The sequence below is a fragment of the Panthera pardus genome, unplaced genomic scaffold (genome assembly GCF_024362965.1).
Source record: "Panthera pardus isolate Hobbes unplaced genomic scaffold, ASM2436296v1 HiC_scaffold_21, whole genome shotgun sequence".
NCBI lineage: Eukaryota > Metazoa > Chordata > Mammalia > Carnivora > Felidae > Panthera > Panthera pardus.
In genome coordinates this window covers 60538717-60560164 of record NW_026526777.1, presented here as the reverse complement: position 1 = coordinate 60560164, position 21448 = coordinate 60538717, and the positions used below count along the sequence as shown (strand labels likewise).

General features: G+C 46.5%; 1 protein-coding gene and 1 long non-coding RNA gene across 5 annotated transcripts in view; one reads left to right on the top strand and one right to left on the bottom strand.

The window, feature by feature from the left end:
- The window catches only part of ILDR2 (immunoglobulin like domain containing receptor 2), a 63892-nt gene extending 57727 nt beyond the window's left edge, over nt 1-6165 (bottom strand). Inside the window, exon 1 of one of the 4 annotated variants that reach the window (XM_053909358.1) lies at nt 5595-6165. In XM_053909358.1, the coding sequence (XP_053765333.1) occupies nt 5595-5640 (46 nt within the window). In that variant the 5' untranslated portion in view covers nt 5641-6165. Of the gene's footprint in view, nt 1-3239; nt 3510-5594 lie in introns of those variants that run through there. The other 3 variants (XM_053909359.1, XM_053909357.1, XM_053909355.1) reach the window with 3 other exon arrangements.
- LOC109251649 (uncharacterized) lies at nt 5930-6501 on the top strand. Its single transcript, XR_002073615.2, has 2 exons — nt 5930-6049; nt 6331-6501. It is a non-coding gene; the product is annotated as an uncharacterized LOC109251649 (long non-coding RNA).
- Nucleotides 6502-21448: the final 14947 nt, after the last annotated feature.

Below are 21448 nucleotides of genomic sequence, written 5' to 3'. Positions count from 1 at the left end.
ACAGCCCTATAACGTAAGTTAATTTCCCACTTTCAAGCCAAAGAAAATAAGGTGAAATATTAAGCTGGTATTCAAATCCAGGTCAGTTTGAATCTAATCCCTCTCCCTGCACTGCCTCTGGGTCTGCCTCCTGATGAGCCGAGGGCATGGAGGAGTGACGATGCAGGATCCCAGCTGAATGAGGGTTCTACTCCTGATTCGGGGCAGACACTGCAGGAGAACAGGAAGCAGCATGTTCTTCTGACTTCTTCTTTGTTTCTTGGCCCATAAAGAACACTAGTCACCCAAAATGCCTTCTTTCACTTTCAGAGAGCCAAAAACTATCTTGAAGACCAAAATTTCAAGTGTGCACACGCCCCAGCTACATCCTGGGCGGCTCCCGGGTGCAGAGCCCCAGCCCCTAGTCCCGGATGGGCTCTGATATACCAGCAGTTATCTGCTGTCCCTGGGTCACATCCTCTGCTCTCTGGGCCTCACTGGAGCACTTCTCACTTACTTTAGATCTTACAATTGAAGTGGAAAAGCTAAATGCTTTCTTTATCACTAGTCCCTGCCATATTTCCTTGAGTTCCATGAACTCTGAGCCTCACTACCCAGTGCCCCATAACAGACCCCACGTATGTTCACTTAAATCAAGAGTTCTACTCCGACCCACTGTAAGCAGAAAAGAATGTTTCACTTGGATTCAGGCACTTGAAACAACCAAGTCGTATCAAGTCAGTGTCACTGTTTCTTATGTTTTGGATCAATAAGATACCACGGACTTGGACAAGTCACTTATTCTGAGTCTTTGTCTTTTTAAGTAGAGGCAAGTAATATCAGCCATTCTTACCTAGAATGATCGAAAGGCATAATGTATATGAAAGCCATTTAACATACCGAAAAGCATGATAGCATGTTTGTTTAAAACAAGAACAACCATCACATTATGCCTCTCTTTATATTCTTGATTGGAGAAAAGGAGGCATAAAAGCTAAAATGTCGAAAGAAGTGAGGAGGTGAGTGGGTCCTGGAACAGAAAGTTGAGACTAGAAGGGACATTCTAGGGCCATATTGGCTCTAGGAGGATTCATCCCACCTGGTCCACAGTGCTTGGCTTGCTTTGCCAGTTCCCAATCTGACCACATTTAATAGTTCAGAGTGGACCCTCTCCTATCCACCAAGCACTGGGTGCTACCCCATCCGTTTCTCTGAAAATCCTAACAAGAGCTCTCCCTCCCCGGCTGGTGTCTTTCATTCCAATCGTTCGTGATCAGGGAAAGGCTGAAGAAACTGGAGCTCGCTGGTGGCTCTTCCCTGGGTGAATTACAAAAGGAAGACTGGACCTGTCACTCTTCAGTTGTGACTTCCAACTCATCAAAGTTACATGGAGAAAAGATTCTACATCATAGGATCTTAGAGCTGAAAGTGACCTCAGAAGTCATCTCATTCACCAGGTTATGAGACCCAGATCCCACGGTTTACATAGTCAATCTGTGCAGCAGGCAGGACTGGAACCCAATCCTTAACTTCCAGGTCAAGGTTCCATCCACCAACCGAGCCCTGGTCCCAAAACTACGAACACTGTACTGAGCACCAAGTACTTGCACTAAGACTACGAGTACTAACAATTCCAAGTCTGCAAAAACCAGCCAACCCACAGAGTCACGTGAGTGTAAAATCTAAAGGGCGTGATACCCAAACAAGCCTCCCTGTTCTGGTCCAGAGGGCAGCCTCTGGCGGGGGGTGATGGAGGGGAATGGGGAGAGCTGTGATAAGGAGTTTGAAAGAAGATGCTCTGGTAAGAGCGAGGTCTCTTCCCCCAGGAGAAAGGAGAACAGAGGAGGGAGAGAAACCGAAAGGAGTACAGGACAGGAAAGGAGATCATGGAAGCGGAGGGGTCAGCAGTCTCCGGAAGCCACTCTTCCTTCTCCAGGGCTAATCCCCGCCTTAACTCTCCGTATCCAAGCCTCTCCTAAAAAAGGCACCGGGTATCTGCGTGAACGCCAACCACACCAGGTAACAACCCCTCCTGGATGCCTCCGGCCCCCTCCAGGCTGGGCTAGGAGCCGCCTGGAAGCACCCCCACAGCACTGGGTGCAGAGCTCCATTACTGCTTTGGCACAGGCCACTCCATAACCCGTGTCCGGCCACCCGCCAGCGGGTGCTGGGAGGCAGGGCTGTGTCTCACTCATTTTCGTAACCCCGGCACGGCGCCCACACGTGGCCGGAACTCCGCAGCTGACGGACATGCGGGAACACGTGTCTCCCCGCGGCCACCACCTCTTCTGGGGGTTCATTCCAGGCCTCCGCCGTCGGATCCACTTCAGGTGCGGCTTGGGTGTGCCTCTGCCACGCTCCCCTCGCGCCCGTGTGGCCACGGTTCTCACCAGGGGACCTTCTGCTTCGACATCAAAATCACTGGAAAGCTCGCTTGAGTCACCGACCAGACTGACTACTCTTTGAGGACAAGGACTGTGTCTTTTCTCTCTTCATCCTCAACACCTACTGGAACCCTTACAAAGCACAGGAAACCGTGCCTGGAGGATGGCTGAAGGAATGAATGAATGGATGGATGGATGGATGGATGGATGAGTGAATGAATGAATGAACGAGTAAAGCCAGAAGGCAACCAAAAGAAATGCTAATAGAGCGAGCAATCTTCATCACAGGGAGGCGCAGAAGCCTCCAGGAAAACCCGTCGTCGCCCGCTCCCCCGCATGGGAGTGTGTTCGCGGAGTGGACACGGCGCCAGCGTTTCTCACAGCTTCTGCTGCCAGGAAAGGAGGAAAACGCCACCATCCACATTCAGGAACAAAGACCGAGTGAACCCTCCTTCAGGTCCTACTGCTAGATGGCACCTGTTGCTAGAATAACAGCTGATAAGCATTGCGTTTGGTTCAAAACAACAACAACCATCTATTACAGGAAGCAGCATCGCAATGACAATAAGAAATCATGAGGCTAAATATACAGCAGAATTTCAGCAATGAAAGACAAGGAAGGAGCTGCTAGAGACTGAGGGGAAAAAAACTAAAGTGTTGATTAGAAATTGCTCAGCCTGCATTAAAAGAAACAGGGGAGGAGGGAGGGAGGGAGGGAAGAGAAAGTGGGGGAGGAGAAAGGGAGGGAGAGGAGAATGAATGTGTTTTTCCCTATGCTCTCTGACTCATTTTTAATCTGTCCTTTCCTCTCTCCCTCCCTTTGTACCACCCCCTTAAGAGAAAATCCATTGATTGGGCCGGACTGAGATTTCTCACCTTTCCTCTCCCGGCTTCTCTGTGAACGAGGAGTCTGAATCCCCGTCTCATCCTTGGCTTCCCCCCCTCCCCAGCCGCCATCCTTAGCTCCTCTGCTTTGCTGAGGCTGAGAGGCAGCCGGTCCAGAGGCACAACTGACAGCCCGATGGGATGACGGGGAAGCAGAAGCTGGGATCCGGGGACGCCTGCGGGGTCCACGGGATCTCCAGAGCCAGCCTCCCGTGCAGAGCACAGCCGCCCGGCCATGTGACAGCTGAGATGGCCCTAACAACTAACCTGTTGCCTGCCTCCTGGCAGGTGGCGGCCTCCCCAGGTACAGAGCAAAGAAGGCACGGACAAAGCAGCGACTCCCCTCAAAAGAAGCACAAAACAAAACATCCTACAACCACCACCACCACCAACCGAACAAACAGAAACACCAGAGAGGCAGCAGCTTAGGAGAGTGCAAATAGGATTGGCCTGAGGCTTGGAGAACTGGGTTCTAGTCCCTGCTGCATCACAGATTTGCTGTGTGCCTGTCACCTCTCTGGACCTCCATTCCTGTAAACTGAGAGGGCTGAACTAGACGGCCTGTGACCCCTTCCAGTGATATGACTCCATCTCATAAAAAGCTGTCGGCCATCTAGCAAGGGCCTGGATATATGTTCGCCTTCTGCTCCCACTCCCTGCCAATCCCTAGCGTGCTTTTCTCGGGCACATCCCTGGGTATCTGCAAGACCATCTGTGACTCAGAGCACCCCCCCCCCCAGGATACCTAGCTGACCTTGGGGAGGTAGTGATACAGGCTCCAGGCCCAAGTTCCTTCCAGTATGATAACGTAGAAGTAGAGGCAAATTAAGGACATTCAGAATCAGTGAGGGTGGAGGTGGAAGGCACTGGAGGCCAGGGGAGTGGGGAGACATGGCTCAGCCAAACCCTGAAATCAGAGATGATTCATATTTGAATAATGTGGGAGGGATGAACTCAGAACAGCCAAGAGAAGAGGCTAACTCTGCTGGCGTGCCCTGCTCCCCCAAACGGAAAGCCAGCAGGGGGCAGAGCCCGTGTTAGGGGCCCTTCGTTTGGAACAGGGGGAAAAAAAAAATTGAGGCAATCAGTAATCTTACTCTACAGCTAAGGGAAAAGGAGTTTTTGCTTTTCTTCTTAAATATATTTTATTCTCTTCCAATGATTTAACTTGGATATTTTAAACTTGTTCCCCTTACCCTATTGACTTGAGTTTTCCAAATCTGAGTGGTGCCCCCAAAGGGAACAGAACTTCTTTTTTTTTTTTGGTGCTATTTTCTGTTTTCTCCCCTGCCCTTCACTGCCCGCATCCAGTCCTCACAACCTTTCTGATCTCTTGTTCCTTTCCTCCATCAGTCCATCTCCACCTTGCTTGGAATCTTGGTCTCAACCGCTTCCAAACTACCTGAACCTTCCTACCCATCCCCACCCCCACCCAAGCAAGGCTACTTTGTGAATCTCTCAGGGCTAGCCACCGGCCCCTTAACCTCGAAGGATCTTCGTGTGAGACACCGTGCTAGGAACCTGAGCCTCTCCAGACCCCAGGGGGGTGGGGAGAAAGTTCCCTAAAAGGCAGGGGGAAACACAGAGGACCCAGCTAGAGGAAGTGACTTTAATGCTGAGGAGAAGCTCTACCCTCTGAATATCTCTGCAATTCATCTTTATTGGGGCCTGTTTATTGGGGGGAAGAAGGCTCGCTCTTCTCCACTGTGAGACCACTCCCCAAATTGTACCAAGCGAGAGAGAGAGAGAGAGAGAGATAGAGAGAGAGAGAGAGAGAGAGACAGAGAAAGGCCCTAAACTCCACAACCAATCAAGCCTCCGTCCCCATCTCCTTCCTCATGCGCCCCACTGCACCCCCGGAGCCACAGAGAGAACGCCGCTGGCTCTCCCGGCTTCTCTAGGGAAGGAATTCAAGAGACACTCCTCTACCCCTCACCTCCACAAGACCAGTTCTGTTAATTAATCGGTCTCCTCCGAGCTTTCTTTCTCCCTAGCCAGGCTCTTCCCAGGACCCACAGCATTACAAACTCGGCATAAGACCAAGAGAGAACCGTTGTGTGGAAAAGGAAATGCACAAGAAAAAAAAAAAAAATCCTAATGAGTCAAACACCTGCATCTCGATCCGTCTCACTTGTAATCGGGATTCTCCCCGCCTCCTCCATCATTCTAACACACACACACACACACACACACACACACACACACAGCCCCCTCCCCCACTTACCGCCGGCCTGCTAAGCAGCTTTAAGCCCAGCCAGGGGGGGAATGGGGGTGGGGTGGGGTGGGAACCGGAGCACCGAGGGAATATACATAAAGTTATTCGCCTGGGGAGAAACCGACTCCTACCTGTTAGCCAGAAGACAGCGATCCACGCCAGCACGACCCCGTCCATGTTCCCCAACTTCCCATTCAGATGAAGGAGCGGGCAAAGTGGGGCAGGGCAGCAGCGCAAGGCTCGGGGTGACCAGGCGGCAGCGGCAGCGGCGGGGCTGCGGCCGCGCGCGTGAGCGGGCCCCCGGCGTCCCTGGGCGCCGCCGCCCGCCCGCCCGGCCCGCCGCGCCGCCTGCCGAACGCGCGCTGCCGCGGGCTCCCCGGCTCGGCTCGGCGCGGCTCCCGGCGGCGCTCCCGCACGCCCAGGCAGCGAGCGCGGCGCGGGGCGAGCGCCTCCCCGCCGCAGAGCCGGCCGCGCGGGGGAGCTCGGCCGCCGCCGCAGCCGCCGCCTCCGCCCCGCCGCCCGCCGCCCCGGGGCTTCCGAAGTTTCTGGGTCACGTGCCGGCCCCGAGGTCGCGCCGAGTAACAAAGTACGCTGGGGGAGAGGGTGCTGGGAAGAGCCGGGGGCCGCGGGCGCTGCTCCTCCCAGGGAGGCCCACGTCCGGGAACCCGAGCCCCAACGGAGCGGGGGTTCTGGGAGGGGGAGTCAGGAGACGCAGGTGTCTGTGGCCAGCCTGCACCGGGGGAGGGACGGACGCGGGAGGGGGGACCTGCGGGGACTTGGCATAACTTGTCCCGGGACTCCTCCTAGCAAGTTCTCTGGGCAAGGGTGTCTGCTTCTGCTGCATCCCGTCCCTCCGTCTGCTTCCAGGAGGCCGTTCAAGGAAACCAGAGATTCTCCAGCTTCGGGAAAGGTAGCAGGGAGACAGACCTACGCTGCAACTTTTCTCCTGTGAAAACGTTGTGAGGCATACCAAGGGCATAGAGCTCTTTAACAGAAAATAGGGAAAACTGGAGAGAAATAAACCATTGTGACCGCTTACATGTGTCCAACGCTTAATCGCTTCCCGGCCTTTTGGCTAAGATCAAATGCGTTTGTCCAAACGGTACAGTTTGCTGAGTGCATTTACATGGATTATTTCTTTTTTTAAAAAATGTTTGTGAGAGAGAGAGAGAGAGAGAGAGAGAGAGAGAGAGAGAGAGAGAGAGAGAGAGAAACAGCACTAGTGGGGGAGGGGGGAGAGAAAGACACAGAATCGGAAGCAGGCTCCGGGCTCTCAGCTGTCAGCTCAGAGCCCGATGTGGACCTCCAACTCGTGAGCTCTAAGAGCCTGACCTGAGCCAAAGTCAGAGGCGCCACCCAGGCGCCTTGATTTCCACTTTTTAAATGGGTCTGTCGCATGTGCATAGGAAAAGTGTCTGAACGTATGTGTTGAGAGACAAGGGAGAAGAAACTTCTGCTTTGCTTAACAAAAATGTATTAAGCCTCTACTGTGTAGTTAGAACCGAGGCTACAAGATAAATAAGACCGACTTCCTGCAGTTAAAGAGCTTCACCTTGGGTCCAGGAGAGGGAAGAAGGTCAGGCCATTAAACGCCTAAGACATAGTGGTAGTAAAACAAAGCAAAGGTGATAATGGAGACCTAGGCAAAGTGCCCTAAGAACATAATGGAAGGAGCAATTTAGGGGGTTGGAGGGGCACCGCAAGAAAGAAGGGGTCACATCTCCCCTGGCATTTGCAGAATGGGCAAGATTTGAACTGTTCCGGGATTGGTAGTGGAAAGGGGGCAGGGTAGGGAATTCTGGGCAGAGGAAAGGAGACAAGGCAGGTATAAAATTGCCTCTGAAACAGAGTGGTTCTAAGCTTGAGGGGAGTTCCTGGAGAGAAAGATTACACACTTAAGAATGAATTTCTATGTGAAACAGGGATGAGATGTGAACATTAGAAATGGTGAGAAAAGACTCTGGACACTGATCTTTCATGACTGCCTGAGATCTGAGTTCCCTTCTTATTGAGATGGGGAAACTGAAGGGACCCAGGAAGGACCGGGTCTGCTCCTTTTCCTATTTTTATTCCTACTACCGCCTGCATCACCCCCACCACACACATGCTTTATAGTTCAGATCATGTATATGCTCCTTGTAAAGGTCAAGGAGTTAATGATTTCTTTGGAGTCTTCCAGAACAATAGATAACATCTAAGGAGTGACTGGGGGAGGTTGTCATGTAGACCAGTAACTCCAGACACCTGGATGCCAAGACCCCTGTCTCCTGGGCGCAGTGACTAATGGAGGCCACCTGAGCACTGGTCCGTATTTTTGACTGGTTCCTGGATGCATGAAAGGACATGTACACCAGACCCGCAAGCAAAGATTAAGACTCATCCTCCTTTTCCTTTCCGAGTCTCCCAGACACTCTGTATCTACTCTTTCTATGTCTCCAATACGTTCTGTTCTCACTTCCTCTCAGCCCCCATTTGCTTTCTATCCTGTGCAAAGCCAAGGACCCTCTTAGCTGGTGCTGTGGGACCCCCTCTGGGTCCTCAGACCGGGCCTACATCATTATTTTTTAAAAACTCCAACCGTGGAAGCCAGAAAATCCAGAGCCACCTCCCCAACCACTCCAGCTGGGGTGTAGGCCTAGGCTCCAAGCATAGCCAGGGACCCTCTCACTCAGAGCTTTCTGATTCCGGAGCATGGGATAAAAGAAGCAAAGACAGCAGAGCATCAGGTTCCCCCCGCCCTGAACGGGCAGGGGCACCCCGTGTTCCGACTGCTCTGAGGTGTGAGTTTGGCTGTGGTCTTGCTTGTACAGACCTCTCTGGGTTCCGGCCCATTTTCTCTGCACCTGGCTCTTCAGCTTTCCTGGCATGTCTGTGAGTCCCCCCAATATCCTGTCATAAATTCCCTCCTTGTGTATTTTGGCCAGAGATTATTTCTGATACCTGCAATCAAGAACTCTGACTTTATTTATTTTTTTTATTTTTTTTATTTTTTTTAATGTTTATTTATTTTTGAGACAGAGAGAGACAGAGCATGAACGGGGGAGGGTCAGAGAGAGAGGGAGACACAGAATCTGAAGCATGCTCCAGGCTCCGAGCTGTCAGCACAGAGCCTGACGCGGGGCTCGAACTCACGGACCGTGAGATCATGACCTGAGCTGAAGTCGGACGCTTAACCGACTGAGCCACCCAGGCACCCCAAGAACTCTGACTTTAACATGCTGCGTGAGAGAAATTTGGAGGACTATTTCCTTTCACAAAGAAAAAAAGAAAAGAAAAATAGAAAATAAGAATAAAGCAGGTACCTAACATTCCCTAGCAGGTTTTAAGCACAGTCCTAGATGTCTTACAAGCTTTCTCATTTAATCGTAATAAGGAAGCTCCGGCCCGAAGAATTGAATTAACTTTTCTAAGATTAAGTAGCTAGTAAATGGCAGAGGGAGCATTTGAACTGAGGTCTTTTGACTCCCAGCATATGCCCTTTGCACCGTAAAAGGGGCATCTAGACCTCCTTGTGAAGGTCAAGGAGTTAATGATTTCTTTGGAGTCTTCCAGAACAACAGATAACATCTAAGGAGTGACGAGGGGAGCTCACCATGTAGACCACTAACTCCAGACACCTGGATGACAAGATCCCCTGTCTCCAGGGCTATAGTGACTTAGGGAGGACACCTGAGCTGATATGATCATGCGTTTGTAGTATGCTCTGCCATTTACTGTATGCGGCTGTGACTGTGTGTGTGCACGGGCAGGTGCACACAGTGCACAGAAGAGTTTGCACAGTGTTTAGTATCTAAGCGTACAGAACAATAGAAGTTTATGCACAACTTGGACAACTTTTAAGAGTCGGACTAAGCAAAGAGAACCTGCATATGCACAGGAAGTGGAAAGTGAATGCCCACTGACGAAGTGAGCTTCGAGTGTGTGCTCAAATCAACAAGATTCCAGGGGACTTGCGGGAGAGCTTGCGCCAGAGCAAGTCATAGAACACAGGGGCCTCGTCCACCATCCTGGGAATTTGTTCTGTGTGTAGCAGTCTACACTTCTACCTTCCAGCTAGAGTAACAGTTGGTGGAGCCTGCATCTGCCTGAAAGGGTGGGGCTCCCAGCCATCTCTAAGGAGGGGTTAAACTGGATTAAGTCACAATGTGCGTCCCTCCCAGGTTATTAGCAACCTGATGGAGGGTTAAGAGAAACGTTGAGGGAACACCCAATGGTTCAAAACAGGCAGCCTAAGGGATGGCCAGTGGAAAGAAGGCAGAAGGATCCTATGATTTTACCGTATTGTTGGTGGTAGAGGGGCATAACCTCAGAATTCTGGTGCTCTGCCAAGTGTGGTTTTTGAATTTTCAGCATCAGAATCACATTGAAGTGTTTGCCTAAGGGGTACCTGGGTGGCTTAGTCGGTTGAGCGTCCCACTTCGGCTCTAGTCATGATCTGGCAGCTCGTGAGTTCGAGCCCCACGAAGGGCTCTGTGCTGACAGCTCAGAGCCTGGAGCTTGCTTTGGATTCTGTGTCTCCCTCTCTCTGTCCCTTCCCAGCTCGCTCTCTCCCTCTCTCTCTCTCTCTCAAATAAATAAATATTAAAAATTTTTTTAAAAATTTTAAAGTGTTTGCTTAAAATGCAGATCCTCTGGCTCTGGCTCTGATAAAAACTAAGATCAGAAACTCTGGGTGGAATCTGAAAATCTGCATTTTAAACTGCCTTCTTCAGGTGCTTCTGACGCACTCTAAGGTTTAAGAAGTACTACCTAATTACTTTTTCGCTTCCCTGAGTAGCTGTTGAGTTGATGTTTGCAAATGAACCTCAGATTCAGATCTGGTTAAGCTCCAGCTGTCCATTTCTCTGGCCAGATAAGACAGGATAGGACAGATAGGACAGCGCAGATTAATTTTTCACCGTCATGGCAGGGTCTGAATCCCCTATACTTCAAACTTTCTGCTGCAACCAGAGACAAACACGTCAGACCATAAACCTGTGTGGGACCCGAGCCGGACTTGAAGGAAGCCACAGCCAGCATTAAGTGGACTAGCAGACCGCTAGTCCGCTAAAGCTGCACACTTTAGAACCGAATTAGGACACGAAGAGAAGTGAACCACCACAAGGAGACATGCTGGTAGCTGGTAGCAACCCCGTGGTTATAAATATAATGCAGCTGAATCCATTTTAAAACATGATTTCATTGCAGGCACATGGGGAAGCATGCATGCACACGAATCCTGCTTAACATAGGTCTTTTTAAAGCACACAGATAACATCACACTTCACTTCTCCTCTCTGATCTTGACTTCCAGGAAGAATCTATGAGGTGCGACTTTAAAATAGATACCATGTTTCTTATCTGAGTTGTGTTCAGCTCTCCTTCCCGGGTGCTACCTTTTAGGTTTGTTTTCTTCCCCATCTCCCGTGTCTTCAAACCAACGTTCAATGAATTGTAAGTTTTAAAAAATATAAATTGAAGCAAGGAACCGAAAAAAAAAAGGGGGGGGGGGGAGATTCTAGGCACCCTATACTGGAAAGTAGAAACGTTTTCAATCTGGAAGCACTTTCATATTGAGGAATAAATTGTTTCATTAAGAAAATGCTATAAAGAAAGGAAATGCAAATGTAGGGTGCATGATGCCAAAAAATTTAAAAAGCTGTACTGCCAAGAACAGTGGTAAGTATATAATAAGTAAAAGATTGGGAAAATGTGCTGAAAATTCTATGTACTTGAGGCAGATTTAACCCGAGAGCCTGCTGTCTCCGGCTTCAAGGCAAACTTCAGGGGTGTAGGGTGCCGAATTAGATGGTGTCTGCCGGGGGTGCCTGGTTGGCTCAGTCGGTTAAGCCTCCCACTTCGGCTCAGGTCATGATCTCACAGTTCATGGGTGCGAGCCCCATGTTGGGCTCCGTGCTGACAGCCCAGAGCCGGGAGCCTGCTTCAGATTCTGTGTCTCCCTTTCTCTCTGCCCCCCTCCCCCCCCCCCCCCCCCCCCCCGCCGCTCGCACTCTGTCTGTCTCTCAAAAATAAATACTAAAAAATATATATATATATATATATATTTTTTTTTTTTTTTTTTTTTTTTAGATGGTGTCTGCCTGCCTCATCCTGAGGCCAAACCTCACCAACAGTGGGCGGCCTCCACCTGAGTTAGCTTTCCCATAACAATTTCCCACAGAGGTCCATCCAAGGACAATGTACAGAAAAAAAGAGCAGAACATGAAATTGTATTACAGCAGGGTCTCAAATGTAGGAAATGTATTTAGAAGAGCCAATGGAAACAACAAAATACTGACCATGGTTATCTCTGGGTAGGATTGTCATTCATTTGTATCTTCTGCATAACTTTCTATATCCTCTAACATTTCTGCAGCGAAGAAAAAGTTGCTGGACAAAAGATACAACTGTGCCACAATGTACTCCGTTTCTGGGACATCCCTGGAGGAAGGATAGAGGCGCAAAGGAGGAGTGACAGGTGTTTTGTCAGGCCTGCATCTTTAGCCAGATACAAAGCCCCCAAATGCACACCTGCTCTCATTCTGTCTCAATCCTGAGCAGTTAATCAAGTTAATTATGAGCAACTGAAGCCCTGGGAGCCTTTACTGACTGATAGTTCAACCATAATTTCTTTGCGAGCTACAGAGCCGAAGATGAAGTAAGCTTGCTTTCTCTTTCATGCGCCCTTTCTCTGGGTTTGGCTTTTGTTTCTCTTTTTGTTTCAGTGTTAGCACACTTTGGAGGCCAGAACAACAGTCACAGCCCCCAAAATGATCAACAGAGCAGATTCCAGTGATCGATCGATCAGCATTCTGTAGCCCAAAGTGGGGACAATGATAGAAGGCATGTCTTTCCGTATTTTATCAGGGCCTTGGGCACTAGGTCTTGATGATTAAGCCAGAGGATTGCTTCTCAGCCCTAAGCATTCTCCCAGAGGCCTTCTCCCCTGGCACACGTCAAAGGTGGGACCTGAGAGAGGCAAGTGAGCCAGAACAAGTGTCTCATCCAATGACCTTACCCCCAGAAGACAGACAGGGAAGGGAGCTAGAATAAGAGAACCTGAACACTGAGCATGAAAGGAAACAAGTCAAACAAAAGAGGGGTCATTTGTGGACTCTCAAAAGCTAGTGTTAAAAAACAGCAGACTTGACCTTTGTGCCGGAGTTCTGGGTTGAGGCTCTCTCCTAGAATTGTTAATCCCATGCTCCTACCCCAATTCTGGGTGAGTGCCTTATACGCAGATAATCAAAGTGGATTTTTGTCTAATTAATCACAAACCGTTTTAAGGTCTTCTTAGGGTCTTCTTCCCTTTTCTTCATCTTTTCTTCCCTCTTCCCTGATTCCTTCATTTAGCCCCTACACATTTATTGAGCAGTTACTATATGCTAGACACTATGCTGTCTAGAGATTTAAGATGAAAGGAATTTAAAGATGAATGAATCACAGCTCCTTATGTCAAAGAGTTTACAGCTGAGATGCAGCCATGTGTGTGCGTTGGGGTGAGGAAGAGACAGACACATGGTCTTTACCTGCGATGGTGTGACAGGACCTGTATTAGGTATGGTGGTGGAACAAAAGGAGAGCTGTCAATTACTCATTGGGAGTGCTGGTCAGAGATCTCTTCAAGGAAAGGTAACCCCTGAGCTGAGTCTTAAAATGTGACCTGGGCAGACTTTCTAAAAGCAGAAATGGACCAGGAGGTAGTACAGATACACAAGCAACAGGCAGAGAGGAGAGTGGAATCTGCCGTCCAGAACATAGCTTCACGGAGGGCAGAGTCAGCAACAGAGCTAGAAAGGTAGGTGGAGGTGGAGGTCAGACCAAGGGGAGCCAGGGTCCCAGGTCTGAGCTTAATTCCACAGGCTGTGGACCACACAAGGATTTCTAGGCAGAAGAACAAGATTAGACCTGTGTTTCAGCCAAGTTATTCTGGCCACAGGGTGTAGGATGGGTTGATGCGAAGAGAGACAACCTCTTCCATGTGAGAGCTCATTGCAAGAGCCCAAAAAGGAACAGGCATCAAAACTAGGCTACAGGGTAGCAGAAATGGGAAGCAAACAGCAAGTGGGAGGGACGTTGCAGGGAAACACAAGGTAGAATTTGCATGACCTGACTGAGCAAGCAGAGGAATCAACTAGAATTCAGACTGAGCTATTCCAGAGTATGGTTATGCATTCAGGCAAAATCTAGAGATGATGGGGAACTTGGAAATCCCTTTTTTGCTTTGGCAAACCATTATGTAATAAAAGAGACAGTCTGACACAGTAGCCTTCAGTGAACATCGCCTACTATTACTATTATTATCAGCATCAATTGGAAGATGCACACTGAACAATGTCAGGACCTTAACCTAAACTAGCATCTGGGGAAAAGTAGCATTAGGAAAAGCGTTTTCTCAAAATGCTGTGTGTTCTTGGTGCATTCATCACACTCGCTTAGCTTACAATCGCTTCATATTTCATATTTTCAAAAAAATAGTAGAAGTCATTCAACTCCCCAGTGGCTTCTCACCAATTTAGGTGAAATCTGAAGTTTTTACGGTGGCCTCGTAAGCCCTGTATGGTTCTGTCCAAACTCCCTGTCTAATACCCTCTCGATTTTCCCACTGGCTTCCTTCACTGCAGCCACAGACTGCTTTGCTGTTCTTTACACACAGCCGACACGTGCCCACCTTAGGGTCTATGCACTTGGTATTCCCTCTGCTTGGAATCCTCTTTGCTTCCTCACTTCCTTCCATTGTTTGCTTAAATTCCATTTCCTCAAATAGGGCCTTTGTCGACCTTCGATCAGTCTCTATTCCCTTATCCTGCATTATTTTCCTTCATTGGACTCGTTGTCTAATAATATGTCCAGGCATCTTATTATATACAAGATTGTTTATTTCTTCATGGTCTGCATTCCTTGCTTCGTTATACGCTTTGTTCTGTTTAAGGTGTTACTGGGCCTAAAACTGAGCTCGGTACTCCACAAGAGTACAGACTTTTCATAGATATTCTTTGAATAAATGAAGCACTTCCTCTTGTAAATACTCTTTTGTCTTGGTTTCCCTGCTTTTCTCCTTGCTTCTTCAGACATTCCTTTTTAGTACACCTTTGCTGGGTTTTTCTTTTCTAACTGACTTCTGAATGCTGGTGTTCTTCAGGACTCCATCCTGGAATCCTTTTTTCCTCTCTTCCAGCCTAGGTGATCTAATCCATTTCTGTGAATATAAATACCATCTTTAAATCTAAATTGCTTCCAAATTTTGTCTCTGTCCCAGAACCCCAGATGCAGACAGCCAAATGCCTACTTGACTTCTCCACTTGAATGGATAAGAGGCATTTCAAAATTAACATCTCCATAACTGAAATCTTGATCCCCCTGGGGTACTGGTGCAATACCCCAACCCAAACCTAACACCCTCTAGAATTTCTGGAAAGGAAGGTCAATCTGGTTGGAAAGAGGGGAAACCTGTTCCATTTACAAAGGACTTTATTTAAGTAAGGTTTTTAAAAAAATCAGTCGTATCGAAGAAGGAGAGGAACAAGTAACAGAAATTATGAGGAGCATCAAACCCTCTTTGGCCCTAGCACTGTCCTCCCTCCCCCAATTCTTGCTGTCTTAGAAAAAGACACGACCTGCCACTGGGTTACTCAAGCCAAAACCCTAGGGTTCCTCCCTTTCTCTCACGTTGTTGTCGACATCCGACCCGTCAGTTAGCTCTTTTTTCCCCAAAGTGCAATTTGAAGCCATCCTCCTCCTCCTTCATTTCTCCTGTCTCTTTTCTGTTCTAGATCACCATCGTCTCTCACATGGACTTCTTGAGGGACCTCCTAACTAGTATCCCCATGCCCATTCTTGCTGCTTTGAACCTATTCTCCAAATGGCAACAAGACTGACCTTTTTCAGCTGTAAACCATATCATGACACTTTTCAGAAAGATCTTTCAGTGATCGCCCACACACTTAGTAGCACTTAGACCCTTGACCCTGCCATGCCCACATCCCTGCTGATCCACTCCATCCTCGGCATGCACCTCGCCTTCTCCACGCGAGTGGACATAGTGCTGCAACATCAGCCAGTCTTCTGTCTATTCTGATGACCCACCAAACTATTTATTGTCTGAGACCGTTACATACGCTGTTCCCTCTGTCTAGAATGCCCTCCTTTTGATTCTTCACATGACTAGCTCTATTCCTTAGCATCCTTCTTCATTTTAAACGGCATCTCCTCAGAGACATTTGTCCTGATCACAAATCTAAAAATTTAGCAGTTAAATCTAAATACTGGTTTAAAATTTTTAAATAAGACAGGGGCGCCTGGGGGGCTCAGTCGGTTGAGCGTCCGACTTCGGCTCGGGTCATGATCTCGCGGTTCGTGAGTTCGAGCCCCACGTCCAGCTCTGTGCTGACAGCTCGGAGCCTGGAGCCTGCTTCGGATTCTGTGTCTCCCTCTCTCTCTGCCCCTCCCCCACTCGCACTCTGTCTCTCTCTGCCTCTCAAAAATAAAGAAACGTAACCAATAAATAAATAAATAAATAAATAAATAAAACTTTTAAATAAGAGAAAGCGATCTTGGCCAAGGATTTATCCAGCAGTCTTAACTAAAAAATCTGATCAAATATATAAAGCAATGTTTTCAGACACTGGACATCAAGGAGCAGAGGTGAGTAATCCCTGAAAGAACAGGAACAAACAAGGTGAACCCTCTGATTGCCCCCGGTTGCTGCCTGGAGAGAGTACCCACAAGACAGCCAGGAGGGTCACCTAGGCAGAGCCCTGTGGGCTCTCTGGGTTGAGGAGATGGAGTCGGTACCTAGGTAGGCCACAGTGACTAGAGTCTGCAGGGCAGAGTACCAGAAAATAGAGACCAGCACAAAGAAAGAGCTCTGGAAATCTGTTAAGGATCTCCCTTGAAGCTCCAGCTGAATACTGATCAGTGCATGTGTGGGAGGAAACTACACAGTGCCAGGGAAAGAACAACCTGAAAGGATTAGAAGGAACAATCCTTGAAATTCACACAGGGCTAGAAATAGTTTGTGTTTCCATCAGCCAAAGTGAAAAAACTTCCAAATTCATGGGTTGTCAGGCAGAGTACTAAGAAGGGTATTTTATCAGCAGAGGAGAAAATTAGCCCTAAAGGTTGCTCTGATTCCAAATAACAAAGCATAAAAGTAAGCCTCAAAAGGAGGAAAAACTACACTTGAACTGTTTCCAAATAACATAACTCTATCCCAGAAAAAGCACAAGAACATTTCTAAGAATATAAAAATATGCAGCATTCAAAAGGATAAAATTTACAACTGTCATGCAATCAAATATGATTAGGCTTGCAAAGGTGCAAGACAATACAACCCATAATATGGAGAAAAATCAACCAGTAGAAACAGACCCAGAAATGACACAGATGATGGAATGAGTAGACAGCATTTAAGAGTTGTTATAACTATAGTCCACATTATAACTACATTCCACATTAAAGATAGACCACGATAAGTAGAAATGTGGACGATATAAAAAAGATTCAAATCAAATTCTAGAGATGAAAACTAAATGATCCGATACCAAAAACAAAACAAAACAAAAAACCATAAACACAAAAAACCCACCAAAAAACCAAAACAAACAAACAAACAAACAAACAAACAAAACCTGGGTGGGATTAATAGCAGATGAGACATTACAGAAGAAAAGATTAGTAAACATGAAGAAATAGCAACAGAAACTGCAAAAATGAAAATCAGAGAAAGAAGACTGAAGACAGAAACAAACAGTCCATCAGTGAACTGCGGGCAACTTCAAGCCTAAGGGGGAGGGGTGGGGACTAGGGGTGGATATGTTCATTATCTTGATGGGGATGATGGTTTCACAGGTGTTCACATGTCAAAGCTCATCAAATTGTATGCTTTAGATATACTGCTCTATATCTATGAGACTGGGACTTCAGCCATGTCTCAGCATTAGTGTAACAAAGCAACCAGGAACTAAAATCCCAGATGATGCCACCATGGGAGACAGAAGTGGGGTGAGCAAGGAATGAGTTGGGGAACTAAGTGGAGGAAAGCAATAATTTTCTCAGCTTCTTGTCTATTTGGGAAGAGTGTATATAGATACTTATTAACTGTATATGTTGTTATAAAATACGTTTTAACGCAAGTATCTTAAACATTTATGGGTAGCCACTGAATGAAGCAAAATAGAATGTATAACTTGAAGCCAACAGAAGAAAAAGTATAGCGAAACATACTGATCAATCCTACTAAGGAAGAAAAAGGAAAAATAAGAAACCTAAAGATAGTAAATATAAATTGAAAATAACTGAATGAAGCTTTTAGTCAAGAAAGTAGAAAAAACCCCCACAAAATAGCCTCTGATAAGCAGAAAGATGGAAGTCATAAACTTAAAGCTGAAATTAAAATGAAAAGGAAAACTATACATTTCATTAGTGAAACCCAAACCTGGTGTTTGAAAAGATCAATAAAATAAACTTTGGCAAGTATTAAGGGGAAAAAAGACAAAAGGTATAAATAACATTAAGAATGAAAAGGGGAGGCAATATTAGAATACATATATTTTTAAATATAAGCAAATATTATTTTTATGCCAATAAAGGTTTTGGTTTTTAAATCAACTTTTTGAAGTATAACTTAGACACAATAAAATGTGTACGTTTCAGGTGTATAATTTGAGGAGTTTTGACAGCTATATAACACTTGTAACCACTGACGCCACAGTCAAGATATAGAATATTTCTGCCAACCAGAAGTTTCCCTGTGTCAGTTCTCAGGCAACCCCTCCCCCTACCTCTTGGCCCCAGGTAACCACTGGCCTGACTTCTATGACTACAGTCTTACCTTTTCTCAAGTTGTGTACAAACTTATACATTTTTGTATAAAGTACGTAATCTTTTATGTATGCCTGTTTTACTCAACAAAATAGCTTGGTATTTATTCACGTTGAATAGTTCATTCCATTTAATTTAATTCCTGAGTAGCAGTCTACTACAGATGTTCTACAACTTGCTTATCAGTTAATCTACTAATGAATATAAATAGAGCTGCTATGAAAATTCATGTATAAGTCTTTGTGTGGATATGCGTTTTCACTTCTAAAGAGTGGAACTTCTGGGTCCTATGGTAAGTAAGAAACTGTCATGCAATTGTCCCACCAATAATATATGGAAATTCTAGTTGCTTCACATCCTTGCCAACATTTTAAACCAATATATTGGAAAACCTAAATGAATTAGACAATTTTCTAAAAAATGTAAATTACCAAATTTGACAGAAGGAAAATTAGAAAACTTGAAAAAAAAATAACCATACAAACTACTGAAATGGTAAACAAGGGCAACCCTATCCGCCAAAGCTATACTAGGGTCAAAGACTTTTACCAGTAAGTTCTACCAAACTGTGAAGGAATAAATAATTCCCATATACTGTTTAATGTGAACAGAGAAAAAGATGGCAGTTCATTCTATCACAATGCTGATACCAACATTTTGTAAGGCTAGCACAAAAATATAATTCAGTATCACTTCAAACAAGGAAGCAAAAAATCTTAAGTTAAAAAAAAGCAATGTTTCTTTTTTTTTTCAATATATGAAATTTATTGTCAAATTGGTTTCCATACAACACCCAGTGCTCATCCCAAAAGGTGCCCTCCTCAATACCCATCACCCACCCTCCCCTCCCTCCCACCCCCCATCAACCCTCAGTTTGTTCTCAGTTTTTAAGAGTCTCTTATGCTTTGGCTCTCTCCCACTCTAACCTCTTTTTTTTTTTTTTTTTTCCTTCCCCTCCCCCATGGGTTTCTGTTAAGTTTCTCAGGATCCACATAAGAGTGAAAACATATGGTATCTGTCTTTCTCTGTATGGCTTATTTCGCTTAGCATCACACTCTCCAGTTCCATCCACGTTGCTACAAAGGGCCATATTTCGTTCTTTCTCATTGCCCTGTAGTACTCCATTGTGTGTATAAACCACAATTTCTTTATCCATTCATCAGTTGATGGACATTTAGGCTCTTTCCACAATTTGGCTATTGTTGAGAGTGCTGCTATAAACATTGGGGTACAAGTGCCCCTATGCATCAGTAATCCTGTATCCCTTGGGTAAATTCCTAGCAGTGCTATTGCTGGGTCATAGGGTAGGTTTATTTTTAATTTTCTGAGGAACCTCCACACTGTTTTCCAGAGCGGCTGTACCAGTTTGCATTCCCACCAACAGTGCAAGAGGGTTCCCGTTTCTCCACATCCTCTCCAGCATCTATAGTCTCCTGATTTGTTCATTTTGGCCACTCTGACTGGCGTGAGGTGATATCTGAGTGTGGTTTTGATTTGTATTTCCCTGATGAGGAGCGACGTTGAGCCTCTTTTCATGTGCCTGTTGGCCATCCGGATGTCTTCTTTAGAGAAGTGTCCATTCATGTTTTCTGCCCATTTCTTCACTGGGTTATTTGTTTTTCGGGTGTGGAGTTTGGTGAGCTCTTTATAGATTTTGGATACTAGCCCTTTGTCCGATATGTCATTTGCAAAGATCTTTTCCCATTCCGTTGGTTGCCTTTTAGTTTTGTTGGTTGTTTCCTTTGCTGTGCAGAAGCTAAGAAAGCAATGTTTCATGATCAAGAAGAGGTTATACTCAGAAAAGTAGGATGCTTCAAAATTAGAGAAATCCAGCAGGATCATTTATTTAAAAAAATTTTAATATTTATGTATTTTTGAGAGAGAGACAGAGACAGCACGAGCAGGGGAAGGGCAAAGAGAGAGAGAAGGAGACACAGAATCTGAAGCAGGCTCCAGGCTCTGAGTCATCAGCACAGACCCCGATGAAGGGCTAGAATCCACCAACCTAGATCATGAGCGGAGTTGAAGTTGGGGGTTTAATCCACTGAACTACCCAGGCGCCCCCCAGCAGTATCATGTATTATATTAACAAATTAAAAAATAAAACCATATGATCATCTGAAATGATCCACAAAAAGCATTTAATACGTTTTCAACTCCTATTCTTGACTTAAAAACATATACGATGGGTCGCCTGGGTGGCTCAGTCGGTTGAACCACCGGACTTCTGCTCAGGTTGTGATCTTGCGGCTTCCTGATTTCCAGCCCCGAATCACGCTCTCTACTGTCGGTGCCGAGCCCGCTTCGGATCCTTTGTCACTCTCTTTCAAAAATAAAATAAAAAACATTTAAAATATATATACATCAACATGTATACACATGCTTAATAAACTGAACTCATAAGGGGATTTCTTTGTGAAGCATATATAACACTGAAACCAAAGCCTTCTGTATACAAGCAGTATACAGCAGTTACCAGCAGTAACCAATTAAAAGATGCAAGTTTCCATAGCAGCTACAAATATATTCCTGACCTTTCTGAGGAAACCTATAAAATTTTATTCAAGGACGTTATTTATGTTGTTTTTTTTTTTTTTTTCAGGGACATTATTTTAAATCTCAGCTTTTTATTGTCGGTTTTCTTCCTCACATATTGCAAACTGCTTTGTAAAACCCCATGTTCTTTGCAACCATAACGAGTGTAATTTAAGAACGGGGCGGGGGGACGAAAAGGCAACAACACCCCCCGCCCCGCGCGCCCCATATTGGTTGATGCACTTGTTCCGTCACCTTCCTTCTCAAACTCCCCCCATTAGATTGTAAACTTCTTGGGGGAAAAGATCTTGTTTGTCGCGCTCCTGTCTCTTTCCCCCACCCAACACCTTTCACAGTGCTTGACACAGAGCTGGCCTTTTACAGTCGTAAAACATGAAAGAACCTGAACAACTCTCCAAGCCTGCTTTTCTCGACCTACTTTAACACATACTACGCAACAATGTACAGGAATTGCGCCGAGCCTTCCACGTGACAGCACACGCACCCACACCTCATCCCAGCCAATCAGAATGCTTTGCACCTGTGACCGAGCTCCGCCCCCCACCCTCCACCCCACCCCCACTGCTCCACGAGGCGGCCTCGGACTGCTTTTCTCCCGGCAAGGCCAATGCGGCTGCGCACCGCGCCC